Source organism: Chelonus insularis, unplaced genomic scaffold (assembly GCF_013357705.1).
Source record: "Chelonus insularis isolate UGA/USDA-ARS -01 unplaced genomic scaffold, ASM1335770v1 contig_133_pilon, whole genome shotgun sequence".
Classification (NCBI taxonomy): domain Eukaryota; kingdom Metazoa; phylum Arthropoda; class Insecta; order Hymenoptera; family Braconidae; genus Chelonus; species Chelonus insularis.
Genome location: NW_023276374.1, coordinates 404,420 through 420,117, shown reverse-complemented (window position 1 = coordinate 420,117; position 15,698 = coordinate 404,420). Strand labels below are relative to the sequence as shown.

General features: G+C 31.3%; 4 protein-coding genes across 6 annotated transcripts; 2 read left to right on the top strand and 2 right to left on the bottom strand.

The window, feature by feature from the left end:
* Positions 1 to 144: 144 nt before the first annotated feature.
* Rpn12 (regulatory particle non-ATPase 12) lies at positions 145 to 1,395 on the bottom strand. The gene is made up of 3 exons (XM_035095268.1): positions 1,204 to 1,395; positions 932 to 1,004; positions 145 to 854 (listed from the first exon to the last, which is right to left on the bottom strand). The coding sequence occupies exons 1-3, from the start codon at positions 1,309 to 1,311 to the stop codon at positions 235 to 237; spliced, it is 801 nt and encodes a 266-aa protein (XP_034951159.1). The 5' UTR covers positions 1,312 to 1,395; the 3' UTR covers positions 145 to 234.
* An 81-nt stretch (positions 1,396 to 1,476) lies between these two features.
* Positions 1,477 to 4,190, top strand: eEF1gamma (elongation factor 1-gamma). Its single transcript, XM_035095267.1, has 7 exons — positions 1,477 to 1,755; positions 1,882 to 2,031; positions 2,267 to 2,330; positions 2,685 to 2,827; positions 3,045 to 3,350; positions 3,435 to 3,887; positions 3,967 to 4,190. The coding sequence occupies exons 1-7, from the start codon at positions 1,744 to 1,746 to the stop codon at positions 4,120 to 4,122; spliced, it is 1,284 nt and encodes a 427-aa protein (XP_034951158.1). The 5' UTR covers positions 1,477 to 1,743; the 3' UTR covers positions 4,123 to 4,190.
* Positions 4,191 to 4,294: 104 nt separating this feature from the next.
* Positions 4,295 to 5,594, bottom strand: mRpL49 (mitochondrial ribosomal protein L49). The gene is made up of 3 exons (XM_035095270.1): positions 5,389 to 5,594; positions 4,702 to 4,885; positions 4,295 to 4,623 (listed from the first exon to the last, which is right to left on the bottom strand). Exons 1-3 carry the CDS (start codon positions 5,560 to 5,562, stop codon positions 4,349 to 4,351), a joined length of 633 nt encoding a protein of 210 aa, XP_034951161.1. The 5' UTR covers positions 5,563 to 5,594; the 3' UTR covers positions 4,295 to 4,348.
* Positions 5,595 to 5,737: 143 nt separating this feature from the next.
* east (enhanced adult sensory threshold) lies at positions 5,738 to 14,148 on the top strand. 3 transcript variants are annotated; one of them, XM_035095262.1, is made up of 7 exons: positions 5,738 to 5,873; positions 5,955 to 6,129; positions 6,847 to 10,245; positions 10,584 to 10,671; positions 11,027 to 11,286; positions 11,409 to 11,564; positions 11,676 to 14,148. In XM_035095262.1, exons 3-7 carry the CDS (start codon positions 6,871 to 6,873, stop codon positions 13,587 to 13,589), a joined length of 5,793 nt encoding a protein of 1,930 aa, XP_034951153.1. In that variant the 5' UTR covers positions 5,738 to 5,873; positions 5,955 to 6,129; positions 6,847 to 6,870; the 3' UTR covers positions 13,590 to 14,148. The 3 variants fall into 3 exon arrangements, with proteins under 3 accessions (XP_034951153.1, XP_034951154.1, XP_034951152.1); XM_035095263.1 differs by lacking the exon at positions 5,738 to 5,873 and having other exon boundaries at positions 5,883 to 6,129; positions 10,584 to 10,617; XM_035095261.1 differs by lacking the exon at positions 5,738 to 5,873 and having other exon boundaries at positions 5,883 to 6,129; positions 6,829 to 10,245.
* Positions 14,149 to 15,698: the final 1,550 nt, after the last annotated feature.

Sequence of the window (15,698 nt, the reverse complement as noted above, 5' to 3'; positions counted from 1 at the left end):
TGGTTGCGATACTTTACGCGGTTGAATTCAAATTGCTATGATTAATAAAAAACTACTTTATACAGAATACTCTAAGTGAGATGAAGATGTATACCTCAAACAAATAAGTTGTTCATGAATTAAAATAAATGAAATTCACACAGATAGTTTTGAATTAGTTTGTATATTACACGAAAAATATATGAAATAATTGAAAGGAATACTTAAAAAAATTTAGTACTATTATAAATATGTTTAAACAATCATTTCCAGTTCTCTAGCATAATCGATTGCAAGGGTAACAAGATCAGCACTTGGTATAGGTTCTTCTGCCTTCTTTTCATGAGATGTACTGAAATTAAAATATCCATCTTTACCCAATTTCCAATTTTTCTTGTTCGCAAATGCAATAGTGTCCTTTTCAGAGCTAAGATTTAACATTTTTGATGCATCTTTGAGTGAAATTTTATCATATGCACTTTCCATACATGCTCCAATTTCATCTCGTACAGTATTTAATAGGATATCAATAAAAAAAGTATAAGATGCAGCAGGTACATTGCCCTTTGCTAAAAATATCTTATTGTATGAACCTTCCATAAGACATTGCTCTAAACTAAGTGGATGGCGAATGTAAACATTAGACTGAATTTGATCAGATGGAAGGAGTTCTAATTCTGTATGAAACTCAGCAACTCTATTTTGTGATAACAAAAATAAAAGGTTCAGTCCTAAGAGCTGATATTTATACGCTGATTCAGGAAGTGCTGATTTATAATCAAAATAATAACACTTCAGTTGAGCCATGTAACGTTCGAACGATGGAATATTTTCTGCTGCAATACTCCATTGTGCTCCGATTTCAAGAATATCACCTTAAAAAATTTTGAAATATTAGAGTTAATATTTATCTCAATATCTTACAATTTAGAGTGAAGAAAAAAACACTTACGAGCGATGAGCAATTCTTTTTGTGAAGCTTTTGTGTTTGAAGTTGGTAAAAACATTAAATGTGTTAATCCAACCTAAAAAAATTTTATAATAGCCTTTTAGATAATTCATTTCATTAATACTTGTATTTTTATAAACAGGTATTATTTTATTAAATTTTTATCATCAATTATAGAAAGAAACAATGATGACAATCGTTTTTGACAGTTTAAAAGGTTAGGTATATTTATAACCTTATAGGTAAGTCAATATATAATGAAGAATTATACTAACTTTTAATTCGTTGAGCAGTTCGCCGCATTTACTTAAATTACATGGAGTTTTAGTCCATTCTTGCTTTAAATTTTGGTAAAGAGCAACTATTTCTTTAAATGCAGCCATTTCTTATTTTTTTATATAAAAAATTTGCTATACAAATGATGTTCCGTTCTAGATGTTGATTTCCAATAATGCAGCTTTGAGTTCAGTTTTCATGTGAGAGCGACAAAACTTAGTGACATCCGGATTGGCCAATGAAAGAGCGTCCTGAACCAATAAAAGGTAGGGCAAGGTAGGGGATGTTGAAGATGATCGAAGTTAGGAGAAACTGCCACGCGTTATTGATCAAAAATAACCAAAGTTACAGCAATAACGTGCATGTAATGAAGTAACGGGATTTACTTTAGTTATTGTAAGCGTCATAGGTGAATAATTTAACATTGAATAAACGAAGAAACGGACTATTCACTATTAATCTGAATGTGCATTTGAATGGTGGTCATATTTGTGTCATTCTTGCCGGTTTTTAACTTCCTCTTTCCGTAACACGATACAATGGCGTCCGGAGTAAGTTTCACATGCGAGATTTTCAGCCTTCAGCATCGACTCGATTATGGGTTGAAAATGATGTGTGGTACAGTTTTAATTAAGCTTAAAGCATGTTTTATTTAATTACACTATGATTTTTTGCAGACTCTTTACACGTATCCTGAAAATTTTCGAGCTTATAAAGCTCTGATCGCAGCTCAATATTCTGGGGCTCAGTTGAAGGTTGCAGAAGATTTCGTGTTTGGTGAAACCAATAAAACTGAGAAATTTTTGAAGAAATTTCCTCTTGGAAAAGTAAGTGATAACTTATATTCAATAATTTTTCAGTATTCGATCACAGATAACAGAAAGTAAATATTTTTAGAAAAGTCAGTGATGAATTTATTTAAATGATGATGACATATGCTATCATACAAATCATCTTGACATTTTATTAAGTTAATTTTAAATAAAGTAAATTCAATTATTTTCTGATTCTATTTCTGATCTGCTTTCAAACTGAATAATATTGGCAATGATTTATTTTTAGGTCCCAGCATTCGAGTCAAAAGATGGCAAGTACCTTACTGAAAGTAATGCTATCGCATATTATGGTGAGTAATGATATTTACAAAATTATTTTATAGAACAATTAAGAAAATATTTAATTTACTTGAAAATTGATATTAAAAATATTAAATTCAAATAGTTAAATTTAACGATGTCTTGGGTAAAACACAGTTGTCTGCTCCCCCCAGTCATGGCTCACATTATTTTAAATGTAAAAAATTTCACTAGTTCTTTTGAATTATGTAAGTGATTCAAATGGACAAAATGGATTTTTTTTATACTTTAAAATAAGGAAATACCTTATGAGACCTATGAGTTTACGTTTTACTCTACATAAATACTATAATTATTAGAATGAATAAACTAGAAAAATTATTATTTTTACAAATATTTTATAGTGGCCAATGAACAACTTAGAGGTAAAACTGACGAAGAGAAAGCAGAAATTATCCAATGGTTGAGTTTTGCTGATTCAGAAATTCTTCCCTCAAGCTGCGCTTGGGTATTTCCACTTCTAGGAATCATGCCATACAACAAGCAGGTTAGAATTATTGCATATTAAAAGATTTTCTCCTTCCAAAGGCGATTTGGATTTATTTAATGGTCCAACTCGTAACACAAGGAGACATAATAAAGAACATTAATGCAGAACTCTATGGAATTGTTATTATCCTAGAATGATTTGATTAATGTTTACAAAATCATTGTTTATGACATCAATTCCATCAACTGATAGTTTATTGATTATTATTTTTCAGACTGTTGAACATGCAAAGGAAGATTTGGCTAAAGCGTTAACCGCTCTCAATACTCACCTTCTTTATAAAACATATTTAGTAGGAGAACGTATCACTCTTGCTGATATTAGTGTAGCAATGACTCTTCTACATCTATATCAATACGTTCTTGAACCTAAGGTTCGTGAACCTTATCAGAACGTGAATAGGTGGTTTCAGACAATTGTTAACCAACCACAAGCAATTGCTGTTCTTGGTAACTTCAAATTGGCTGATAAAGCTTTAGAATATGATCCTAAAAAGTATGCTCAGACTCAAGGTGGAAAGGTAAATATTATTATTATTATTTTTTTTTCATATTTATATTTTTTCACGAAAAAATACTGATGCAATAATTGATAAATTTGGTAGTCAAAGAAGGAGAAGGAACCTAAGGAAAAAAAAGAACATTCGAAGAAAGAAAAAGAGCAACATAAAAAAGAAGAACCTGCTGAGGAACTTGATGCTGCTGATGCAGCTCTTGCTGCTGAACCTAAGTCTTCAAATCCTTTCGATGCCATGCCTAAAGGAACCTTTGACATGGATGATTTCAAACGAGTTTACTCAAATGAAGATGAATCCGTTTCTGTTCCTTACTTTTGGCAAAAGTTTGACCCTGAACATTACAGCATTTGGCTTGGTGAATATAAATATAATCAAGAATTAGCTAAAGTTTTTATGTCCTGCAATCTCATCAGTGGAATGTACCAACGGCTTGATAAGATGCGTAAACAAGCTTTCGGTAGTTTCTGCCTCTATGGTACTGACAATGACAGTTCCATTAGTGGTGTGTTTATTTGGCGAGGCCAAGATCTTGCATTTACGGTAAATATCAATTTTAACATTCTAGTAATAATGTCTTAGATGGAAAATTTGGTAAGAATTATTTTTTTGTATTTTTTAGCTAAGTCCCGACTGGCAAGTAGACTATGAGTCATATACCTGGACCAAACTGGATCCAAAAGATGAAAAAACAAAGGAAATAGTTAATAAATATTTAACTTGGACTGGCGAGGACAAAGAAGGACGTAAATTTAATCAAGGAAAGATTTTTAAATAAACTCCGTCGTACGCTTACAATAAGAAAATACTTATTGACATGAAATAAAAAATAAAAATTCATTTATAGCTTTTTACTTTTATGTTGAGGACCTTTATCCATTGACATACTTAAATGATAATTTTAAAATAAATTTCTTTAAGTTCATTACTAAGGAAAATTATGATCGTCATGGTTTTTAAATTCATTTATTAAACAATTTTATTACAAATATAAATAATGTACATTAAAATCCTTTACTTATTAACCATTCTTTAACTCTTGAGACATGATCTCCACGAAATTTAATCACTCCTCCAGGTTCACTGATTTGGCATCCAATCTCTTTTGCTGCTAATTTTTCAAGATGTGGTTTCAATTCTGCTTCCAAACGAAGAATATCACCTTCGATTTTTTTAATAATTGTTAATCTTCTTAATCCTCGATTCTTTCGAACTAAATAAACAGGTAACATGAAATTCTTAGATCTCTGAACAAAATAAGGAAGTTTTTTTGCACCTTCTACGGAATTAAAAAATTTTTTATTAAAAATATTGAACAATTAAATAAGCTGATAGTAACATTTAGAATTTAGCAAACCTTTTGGTGGTACCCATCCAGAGGGCAAATTTTCTTCGTTTTTAGGTTTTGGTATAAAATGAGATTTTAAATACCATTCTACATATGGCCATTCTTTAGGATTTTCTACTTTTTCAAAATCAGTGTATATTGTATTAGGATCATACTTAGGTGGTTTAAAAAAGCTTATCCATCTTTCATTAATCTTTAAAAAGAAAAAAAAAATTCATACAATTTGATTATTGATATCCTAATAATATTTGAATGACAAAAGTAACTTTATTTTTAGGTTATTATATATATGTTTAAGTTAATTTAGACTAATCATGAGATTAAACAAAATTAAATTACAATTAAATATATAATGATATAAGCTTATTACCTGAATGAATTTATTTCAAGTAATAAATAGACAACATTTACATATTTGAACTATTAGTTTAATCTGAAGAAGTTTATATAAAAACTATATTTTCTTTAAAAATTTATTCTTCAATAAACATAATAGAGCATTCTTATGGAGAGTGAAATATCTGAAGGGTAGCCAAAAAATGTGAAAGCTAAAAATATACTTAAAATTGAGTGTAAAATGATAAGGGTTTACTGTTAGGCCCTTTACTACACAATCCGGCATGATTAATGATTAAAATTCATGGGAAAAACATTAGTGGCAGGGTTATGTTAATATGACAATTTATTGCAACATACCTGAACAATTGGTAAAATGCTATGAATATTAGTCACATTGATTCTATGCAATTCTTTGTTTGCGGAAATCACAGTACGTGCGAAAATTCGAAGGGCCGCCATTTTGAGTAAATCGAAGGGTTCGGGTGTCCGCCATTGATGCGCACGGGCGCGTCTTCCTTCACGTTCTCGCATGCATTTACAACTTTTCCGTGACGTGATCCGTTTTTCTGGTTAGTCCTCATGTTCGGTGGTGAATTGGCGTCGTGGAAAAAGCTTTACCAGTACTAATGTAAAAGAATCATTCCGTCAAACTCCTCAAATTCATGGAAAAAGTGATTGAAAGTTATCGTGAATATAACGTAGGAACCTCGAACGGGAAAAGTGCCGCGTTGTTCCGTCGTGTTAACGAGGCCCTTGAATTTGCCATTAGGAATCAGGTTAAATAGTATCAGAGAGTTTATAAAAGTCATCAAAAAGCAATTGCATATTGGATAACTATTATTGTAGGTTATGTTACTGAAATTGTACAACAGGTTCAGGGGTTGATTTTGACTAAATAGTTTCGTCATTCGTGTCCTCATTAGCACGAATAGAATATGGACACGGGAGACGTACTTTCCACGACCATCAGATGGCAATAGTGTGAAAACAGTAGGACAGCACATAGACACCCTGCAACGGTACTGTTTTTCACGGGAATATAATTCCCGTTTTCCAACAAAATACATCCATCTTCTGGGAACATTTTTGGCCTCAGAGGTAAGTTAAGCATGAATAAAAACTTTTCGTGTCGTGATTTTATATTACAATTAGCTATAAAGCATGAAACTATACGCCAAAAGTTAGCGACTCAACGTTTCGACCTTTTGTTTATTCGTGGCGATTTTTCCGCGAGCTTTGTCTGAGTATTTTCCAAGTGATTCCATTGTAATAGCATCGAAATTTTTCTTTGATTAGTGAAATAGCTTAATGAGTTAAATACTGAAACGATAATTTGGCATCGAGATTATTAGAAAGTCATGAAAATCACACAAAATATTCTGAATGGCGCTCCATTGCGACCCATTGGTGAGTCGCATACCGTATACATCCGTGTAAATGCAAACTTTGTCACGTAATTTTTTCTCTACAACCAGGGCCGCATCCTGCAGCCCCACCACCCGTCTTCAATCGCACTCCTTACAAGACACGCGTCTCGTCTGACTTAAAACTCATTCTCCTTCATTCTTGCTGATGCCATATAATTCTCACGAATGTTTCTCGTCATCTTAAAGTAAGAATAAAATAAAAATGGAGGCGTTTTATCACTTTCTCGATAAGAAACTCTTGAAAAAATAAAAAAACAAACTTATTTATATTATATTATAAAATTCTTAAATAATTTTATTTAAATTAATTTTAATTTTATTACTTTGTACATAAATCAATTTTGAACATTTGATTTTAATATGACAATAGTTTAAAATGTTATTACAGGAGCCCAATGTGGGTTGAAGTGAAATGGCATCCAGGGAAAAGAAACCCTTAGCGTCTTCAAAATCAAAGCAGAAGGCGAACAATGACTCTGGTTTGTCATCATCACCAAACAAGAGTAAAAAAGGCAAGACACTTCCAGCGTACATATTGGAAGCGGTAGCAACAGGTAGTACCAAACTATCATCCAAGTTAGAGCCAACCCTGCCACGAAAAAAGCTCACTGCGAGCTTGAAATGTAAAAAGAAGTTAAAAGCAGCTAAAGCTAATCTCATCCAAGTAAAATCAACGAATAACGTTCCAGTAAAAAATTTAAAGAGACTTACGACACCTGCAAGTGGTAAAAGCACTAAGGGTAATCTTAATAGGACCAAAAAAACCAAGCCTGTAGCCAAGGCTGTTGGTGAACAAGAAGAGTGTGTGCCTTCGATTGATAAAAACACAGAATCCCTTATTAGTCATATTAAAAATAGTCCAAAGCCAATGAAAACATTTCTATATCGAGGTGGATTTAAAATTATTACTCAAGTACCGACTAAAAGAAGTGCCAAAGCAACTAAACTGCCTGGAGGAAAAAAAACTGTGGGTAAAGAGAGTCTTGAAGGAGACTTAACGTACCTGAAGAATCGTAAGACAAGTCCCTCCAGTGAGGTTAAATGGTTAAGAGCTAAAAACTCTGTTGACAGTACGATAGACGACGTTCTCGCCATGCTTGGTGATAGTGAACTTGTTGAATTTTCGGGAGACACCGAAAAACTTGAAGGAAAGGTCACTAGAAGTAAGAAAGTATTAATGGACGAGAACGAGATAAAAAAGGAAGTAACCGAAGTTGAAGAAGAAAAGTCTGATGAGGAGAGTGTAGATACTTCATCAGAGAGTCAAGGCTCAAATTCAGTGAAAAAGAGAACAAGTCAGAGAAGTTTGAGAAATGGAAAATTACGTCAACTAGAGTCTGCCGGTGAAGGTGAGAAAAAAAATCGACGGTTGAATGCTGAGGATACTGTGAGTGAAACTATAGATGATGAGGAACTTTGTGAGTCTTCTTCAAGTGAACAGTCATTAAATATGAAAGATGAGAGTGGGGAAAACTTGGATGTTGCTATGGAGATTACTGTAGAGTCCGAGAAAAATAACAATAGCGAACAAGCAGACAAAAGTGTTGACAGAGGTGAAGATGCTGGTCCAAATCTACGTTCAAAGGCAAAAGCTAAAAGCACTGACACTCAAATTAAAATTGAGGACAATGAGCTCGAAGATACTACTAAAGTTGCGGTGGTAAAAAATCTTGAAGAACCAAAAAAATCTTCAAGTCTAGATCATATGAGAAAAGATAGCTTGTTAGCTAAATTAACAAGTGATAAACAACCAATTAAACGGCGAAGCAGTTTAAATATTGATGTTAAAAAAACCATGGGCTCATTGTATGGTAATGAAAAAACTGATGGAACAGCACCTAAATCACAGATTGATCAAATGATAGAAAGTATTAAGCTAACGATTGCAAAATCAATTGAAAGTAAAATTTTTGGGCCAGGAAAATCCTTAACACTTGGAAAAAGTTATGATATTCCAGAAATAGAAGAAATAGTAGCACCTTTAAGTACAGAAACTCAAAAAATCAGTTTAGAAGAGAATGAAAAAGATGAACCTAATGTATCTAAAAATGAATCAACCTCTTCGAACACTAGCTCTGAAAATTCTGTGCCTAAAGTTGCAGATACTGCCAAAGAGATCGAGAAGCTAGTCATGGGTGAGATAGAATTGGAAACAAAGAACGCTGAGTCAACCGACACTTCTAAAGATGAAGTAAGTAATAAAAAAGAGACAGCAAACATAACTAATGAAAAAATTTCTCCATCCGAGGCTGATGCTGAAAAATTATTAAACTGTACTTCATCAAAAGAAATGTGTATTGATGAGGAAAAAGATTATTTTAATGAAAAAGAAAATACTTCAGACGAACCATTTAATTTACTCGCAAGTCTTGATGAGTCTGAGACATTAGAAACAATTTCTAAAGAAGTAGAAAGACTTGTTGCTGAACCAGACAATACTGTTAATAAAAATGATAAGGCTGAAGAAGAAGATAATGAAATTCAATCTTCAAACTCTCAAAATAAAGAAATAAATAATTTTGATTCTACGTTTGAAAATTCAAGTGATATAAAGGAAGATTTAAATAACGATAAAAAATCACGAAATTCGCCTGAAAGCATCTCAGATGAAAATTTGAAAAAAATTGATAAAGTTGAAGATACGAAAATTGAAAAAGTTAACAAAAGCGATTTAACAGATCATCCAGAAAGTTCATCCATTGAAAAATCTGACAAAACTTCCCCTAAAAAAATAAATCAGGAAGAAGAAATTAAACCAACTGACGAAAAAAAGAATAATGGTGAAGAAAGTAAAAGCCCTAATGAAGAAAGTAAAAGAGTTTTAAGGACGAGAGATAAACAGAAAAAAGCTGAAAAAGTTTCAAAAACAATTGAATTAAATGATGGCGTTAATAAAGTGGAAGAAAATAATTCTAAAGCTGATAATATTGAAGATACTACAGAAATAAAAGAAACAAAGTCTAATAAGGATGAATCAGATTCCGTAGTCGTTAAAATAGAAGAGCCTGAGCCACAAACAAGAACCCGAAGAAGTAGGGAAGTTAAAAAGCGTAAAGAAGAAACTTCACCGTCTCAGACGAGTTTAAAGTCGAAAAGAAATCGTCGAGATACTAGAAAATCAGATCAGCAAAAGGAAGAAACTTTATTGGATAATGAAGTTGCTACAATTAATGAAAAAAAAAGATCTTTTTCTGTTGATAAATTATCTAAACGTTTAGATAGCACAAAAAGCCTACGAGCTTTCTCTCCTGGAAATGTAAACAACAAAGACAATCGTTCAAAATCCGAAAATGACATTGAAAGTTCACAAGGGAAGACTGATAGACTTTCTAGAGATCAATGTGGAAGTGATAAGCCAAAGGAATCGGAAAATCCTGAGACTCATTCTGATGCTGAGAGTAAATCAAACAACAAAATATCAGAAAACTTTTTGAAAGATTCTGATGAAGCTTCCACGTCAGGAGAATCTACCAGTAGTGTCTCTCTTAAAATTTTAGAAACTCCTGAAGATAAGGAAAGAAAAGAATCAATTCTTCGATTACTTGGTTTGGAGTCATTAGAAAAAGCTGCTGAAAGATTGCATTATCAAAAAATCAAACGTGAACAATATACTGGTACTTTGAAGACCATTATTAGAGTCAATAAAGATAAGGACAAGGAGAAGGAGAAAGAAAAGGATAAAGACAGAGACAAGAAACAATCAAGATCACCTTTGAAGATGGTTCTCAAACAAGGTCGTAGTGACGGCGATGGAGACTCACCCGAGTTCTATACCATCCAGAAAGAGGTGATTATTTTTTTTAATTTCCGAACTATGTGAGTGATTGTTTGCCAAAAAAATAATTTTTTATATACTTCAAGAAAAGTCAGTTAAAGATAATATTTATATTAAATAGAATATAAAAAATTAATGTATTTTACAGTTGCTGAATGAAGTTAGTTTTATATTATTTTATATCATCAATACTATCATTAAATTTTAACAGAAAATGACAAAAAATATGTATATTTCTAAAAAAATTTATAATATAGTAAAAATTATTTTTAATTAAATGATCACTACGTAAATATAAAATAATATCATAAGATAATTTATTAATCTTTATTTATAATTTTTTTTTACAGTTAGGGACCAGTGGCTCGGGAGATAGCAGTTCTGGTGCGACTCTTAAGTTTTCTACTAACCCAAGACATCCTTATTTTATGATATTCGGTAATCCTGGTTGCGGGCATAACTAAATTATTAATCATACCTTACTTGCTTTTATCCACTTTCAAAAAAATCACAAAATTTTATTAATACATAAGCAAGCTTATTAATTATTTTATTTAAAATAAAAAATACTAACATTTCCTATATACATATATATTTGTATATATGTATCACTCTTCATTTGCTTTTCTTTAACTTAATCTATAAAATAACTGCAAAAGTTAATTTTTGTTTTTTATCTTATTTAAAGTTAGTTTTATCATAAATTACCAAAAATTATTATTTATAATATTTATTAATGTTTTTTTAGTGATTATATTGCTAAGAGAATTGTAAAAGAATGTTTCAATTACAGATGAACTTCAAACTCAACTAGAGATGAATCGACCACGTTTAATAATTCCTGAGAAATCTTCATCCTTTTCTATTCATCCAGGAAGACTCTGTGCAGATGTTTGTTGCTATTGCTTTGGTAAATTTGGTTCTTTAGACACACCAATGCATTTAGCACAATTGAAGTCTGATGAAAGACGAAGAAAGATCTTAAACATTGAACGACATCTCACTAAAGATTCTTGTCTTTGCGATGCATGTTATCGCCACGTAGACAGAAAGGTACAATACCTATAATTATATTAAACAATGAATAAAATTTTATTTTTCATATAAAGAAATTAAATTATTAATCAAATATTTTTAAAAATATTTACAATAGTCAATGTTTTTTTCAATTTTAGGCAAATATGAGCCCTACTAATTCTGGATCAAAACCACAAAGAGTTCATCGACAACTTTTGGTATCCAAATGTTATGTTAAGAATTGTCGAGGTCCCGCAAGACATCTCGTGAAAAGACGCTGGCTCCATAAAATTAAACCTTGTATTCAAAATCGGGTAAGTTTAATTTTTTATATTATAAAAATAGTGTATCAAAAATAATAATATAATTTGATTCAGAAAATATTTTCGAATAATTAAAATTTAATTATATAAACTAATTTTCAGGTAAACATTGATATTAACTGGGAACCCAGCCAACACACGTCCATGTCTTTCTGTGTCGATCACTATGCTATAATTGAAAGATTCCTAACATGTTCACTATGTACACGACGTTTGGCTAGGAATGCAACGCATCAATTACCAGCTGCAGAGACTGAACAGCTCAATCATTTACTTGAACAGCAAGGGATACCGATCCCTCTTGAAGGTGGAACTTTCGTTTGTAAACTTTGTAGATACTTTACTCAAATTCAATTGAGGTATAGAAACATTGAAAATATGAACACTAATCACAAAGTATTTACTAAAAGTTATCGAAAACGTATTTTACATTACAATGACATCGAAGTATCGGGAGATGAAGACGATGAAGAGTCCCAGAGTATATCAAATAAAGACAAACGTAAAAAGTCGAAAGGTAGTGAATCTAAAAATAAAAGTAGCTCTTCTAAATCACCAGATGAAAATTCAACTTCAGAAAAATCTACTCCAGAACCTATGAAGCTAGAATCTGTGATGTCCGGTGCTGAAACTGAAACTCGTGAACTTCCAAAAACTTCTGTAACAAATGAAGAAAATACTTCGACGGAACCGCAAATACTAGATTTAGAGAGTACTGTCGAAAAGTTAAAGAAACGAAAAGCACTTGATCAGCATTTGTATTCTACAGATTCTCCTGTGTTCTCTGATAATGGTGGAGATGTTGTAGAAATATTAGCAATGGATAAAGAAGTTACTTTAACAAGATTACCAAAACGACCGAGGTTAAATAATGATATAACACCGGTAGTACAAAGACTTGGAGCAAATCCATCTATCAGCGTACGTACTTTATTTCCAGGTGAGGAAGAAATGGGTCTTCATGCGAATATTGAATTTTCAAATGTTCGAGAAGTAACTCCTCAGGGATGGGAAAAATGTGCGACCATAATTCAGTATGATCGTGATACCAAGCTTCTTTGGCAAGAGCTACAAAGGCCGTATGGTAATCAGAGTTCTTTTCTACGTCATCTAATACTCTTAGAGAAATATTATCGATCTGGTGATTTAGTACTGGCTCCTAATGCATCTCGAAATGCAATTAATTATTCTACATCAGTCCAGAATCGATTAATATCTTACGAAGGTCCTGAAAAGATGGATGAACCCATCACTGAACCTTTATCTACGGAGTACAGCAATTCCCGACGATTAAGTGGAGGTTTTGTCATGGAAAGAGACAGGCTTTCTACTCCTAGCACAAGTACATTAATAACGACATCGCCGGTCACTGCTACTCAAACAAAATCTACAGGAAATCAGCTCAATACCAAACAAAACCCCCCTAAGGTTCTTAAAATTAATTCCGGAGTTTCCATTATTAAGAAGCCACCTCCTAATCTTCAAAGACTTAATTTACCATCGAGTAGTGGCAATGTCACTGCTACAAATGGTAGTGCTAAACGAAAAGATGGATTTCCAAGTAAAATCACTTCTACTGGAAATACATCAGGAGGAAAGGTTTTTCAATTAACTGAGCCTGATTTTCAAAGGCTCAAAAATCTCAAGAAGCAAAAAATGTTAAATGAAAAAATAACTTCATCGACTGTGACTAATTCCACGGCTGTGACTAATATGAATACGACTTTTCAGTATCAAAAAGCACAATTATCACAAACTCAATTTCAAAAACATTTGAGGATGCAACAGGAAATGTTGAATCGTCAAAGTCGAGGAGATTTTGAACCTCTTATTTGTGATGTTCGATCACTCGTCAATGAAAATACTCCAGCACAAAATCTTCTCAATAATTTGAATCTCCCTAAATCAATTCAAGTTACAACTAAACCCTCTACCCTTCCCATACCAATTTTACCAAAAATTCCAAAATCCTTGACAGTGATACCACAAACTGTTTCTAGGCCTGTTGATAAGTGACACAGACCACGGAGACCAAAAATAATGAAGAAATCCAAATGACAAAGAGCTATTGATTGTGTAATTGTACAGATTGAGACAATTGATAATTTAATGTTGCAGATCAAAACAGATATTCTACGTTAAGGAGGAAATCGAATGTAAGTAAACATACAACCTCCTGTCTCATCATTTTTACTATTTAATGTGTATCAACATTTGATATTCTATTCTTAATGCACGATTATTGGACTCGTGATCAACATAATGATAATTATTATTTAAAAAAAATGACTGAGCAACTGTGACGGGAATGATTTATAAAATTGTGAAGCTTTGAATCGAATTAATTAATTATTGAACATGAGAAGTGCCTAATCGTCACAAGAATAATAAAGAAAATGACGAGAAGATAAATTCGTCAATGATTAATAGTTTTTAATAATCTATTAATATTATTAATTAATTATCAATAGTTATTCTATTTGCGAATTTTTTTTTTGTGAAATGACTTATTTAAATACATAGGCGATGAATGTGTAGGTGCATGGAAATTCAAAACACCAGTCATCGTAATTAAACTATTAAGATTTTATTTAGCTACTAGAATTTAACTCAGTTCTGAATCATGAATTTTTTTTTGCTTTTGCCGGAGATGCCGTTTTTCTAATGAATTTGACTTGGAATCATATTTTATTACCCTTTCTTTCCACGTCTCTTGTAATTATCATCGAATTTATTCGATAATTTTTTATTTTTATTCCTCGAATGATACAATTCAATATAATCATTATTGTGAGTCTCCATGGACTTCACAATGATAAATTTTTACGCAGAAATCAATAGAATTAAAATAAAAACCGTAAAAATACAAAGTCTAGACATTACGTATAAAGATACTTTAGAATTTAGATTTCAATGCGTTGAGCTTATTTATTATGTTTATTATTATTTTTATTCTCTAATCGCACTGTAAATAGATAAAGCGACATTTTAGTTGACAATCGATTAAATAACATTTAATATAACTATTGTTCCATTGTGGTCGTGAAACCTTGTTATCATTCGTATTCAATCTTATCTTTTCATATCGAATTGAAACTATATCTGAATAACGTAACGTTCAAGATTGAGGATGAATTGTTTACGTAAGCATTGAAATGACGAAGATAAAACGCTTAATTGATGATTAAATAATAAATTTATCTAAATGAAATGATGAAAAAAAAATAATTGAATAAAAAAATACAAAAGCGAAAATAAGTGAATGAATGATGACATAAAATGGCTGTTTCGTAAGTGATAGAGTGTATGTAAATATTTAAAAAATAAATTAAGAAAGTAGTAAAAGGGACTGATACTACGGAGAGAATATGCCTGATGATGAAAATAATTTTTTAATAAAAAAAATATATCAAATAATAACTGCCCGAAAAGAACACAAAGAAAAAAGTAGTTATATTTAAATCTTATTTAGAATTTATCTGTCGAATTTGAGGATATTTTTTCATCAAGTTATAATTTTAAAAAAGCTCAAGAAAAGTTTAAAAAACTCGCCAATATATTCAAGTATCGTTGATAAAAGTAAGGAAATTGACGAAATGTTGAAGCGGCTTTCTCTCCGGTTATTGTAAGGAAAAAGCAAGTCGCAATTTATATAAATATACATTACGTATTTGCGAGTGGACTATGATGGAAATAGTACTCGAATCGGTACACAATATATAAATATATTATATATAAAATGCTCTATTTTACTAAGGATATTTTTGATATATCTATATATAAATATATGTATATCGAATTTAAAAAGTGAGTATTGCTGTCGCTTAATCATTTAAGAAACAAAACAATCGTTGTTACGCTCGATGTCCTATGAGCTTTATGGTGGCCTCTTGCTGATTTTTAATAACGATTCAATAATTGCTCATCTTAATATTACTGTTATTAATATTAATAATATTATTTTTAATTATTATTATTATTGATCATTAATAGTTATTATTTTCATTATCATTATTATTATTACTATTATTATGAATATTATTTTAGAATATAAGATACAAGTAATGAATTAATTTAATATTTTATAAATTGGAGAATCGTTAGTAAAAATCCTCCATGGGTCGC

Bases quoted from the DNA above. Each gene is read 5' to 3' on its own strand.
- east (XM_035095262.1), top strand. From the start codon at position 6,871: ATGGCATCCAGGGAAAAGAAACCCTTAGCGTCTTCAAAATCAAAGCAG. The intron at 10,246-10,583 runs GTGATTATTTTT...TTTTTTTTACAG, and splicing joins TCTATACCATCCAGAAAGAG to TTAGGGACCAGTGGCTCGGG. The intron at 11,287-11,408 runs GTACAATACCTA...TTTCAATTTTAG, and splicing joins ATCGCCACGTAGACAGAAAG to GCAAATATGAGCCCTACTAA.
- Rpn12 (XM_035095268.1), bottom strand. From the start codon at position 1,311: ATGGCTGCATTTAAAGAAATAGTTGCTCTTTACCAAAATTTAAAGCAA. The intron at 1,005-1,203 runs GTTAGTATAATT...AAATTTTTTTAG, and splicing joins AACTGCTCAACGAATTAAAA to GTTGGATTAACACATTTAAT. The intron at 855-931 runs GTAAGTGTTTTT...AAATTTTTTAAG, and splicing joins AAAAGAATTGCTCATCGCTC to GTGATATTCTTGAAATCGGA.
- eEF1gamma (XM_035095267.1), top strand. The intron at 3,351-3,434 runs GTAAATATTATT...TAAATTTGGTAG, and splicing joins CTCAGACTCAAGGTGGAAAG to TCAAAGAAGGAGAAGGAACC. The intron at 3,888-3,966 runs GTAAATATCAAT...TGTATTTTTTAG, and splicing joins GCCAAGATCTTGCATTTACG to CTAAGTCCCGACTGGCAAGT.
- mRpL49 (XM_035095270.1), bottom strand. From the start codon at position 5,562: ATGCGAGAACGTGAAGGAAGACGCGCCCGTGCGCATCAATGGCGGACA. The intron at 4,886-5,388 runs GTATGTTGCAAT...TTCTTTTTAAAG, and splicing joins GCATTTTACCAATTGTTCAG to ATTAATGAAAGATGGATAAG. The intron at 4,624-4,701 runs GTTTGCTAAATT...TTAATTCCGTAG, and splicing joins TGGATGGGTACCACCAAAAG to AAGGTGCAAAAAAACTTCCT.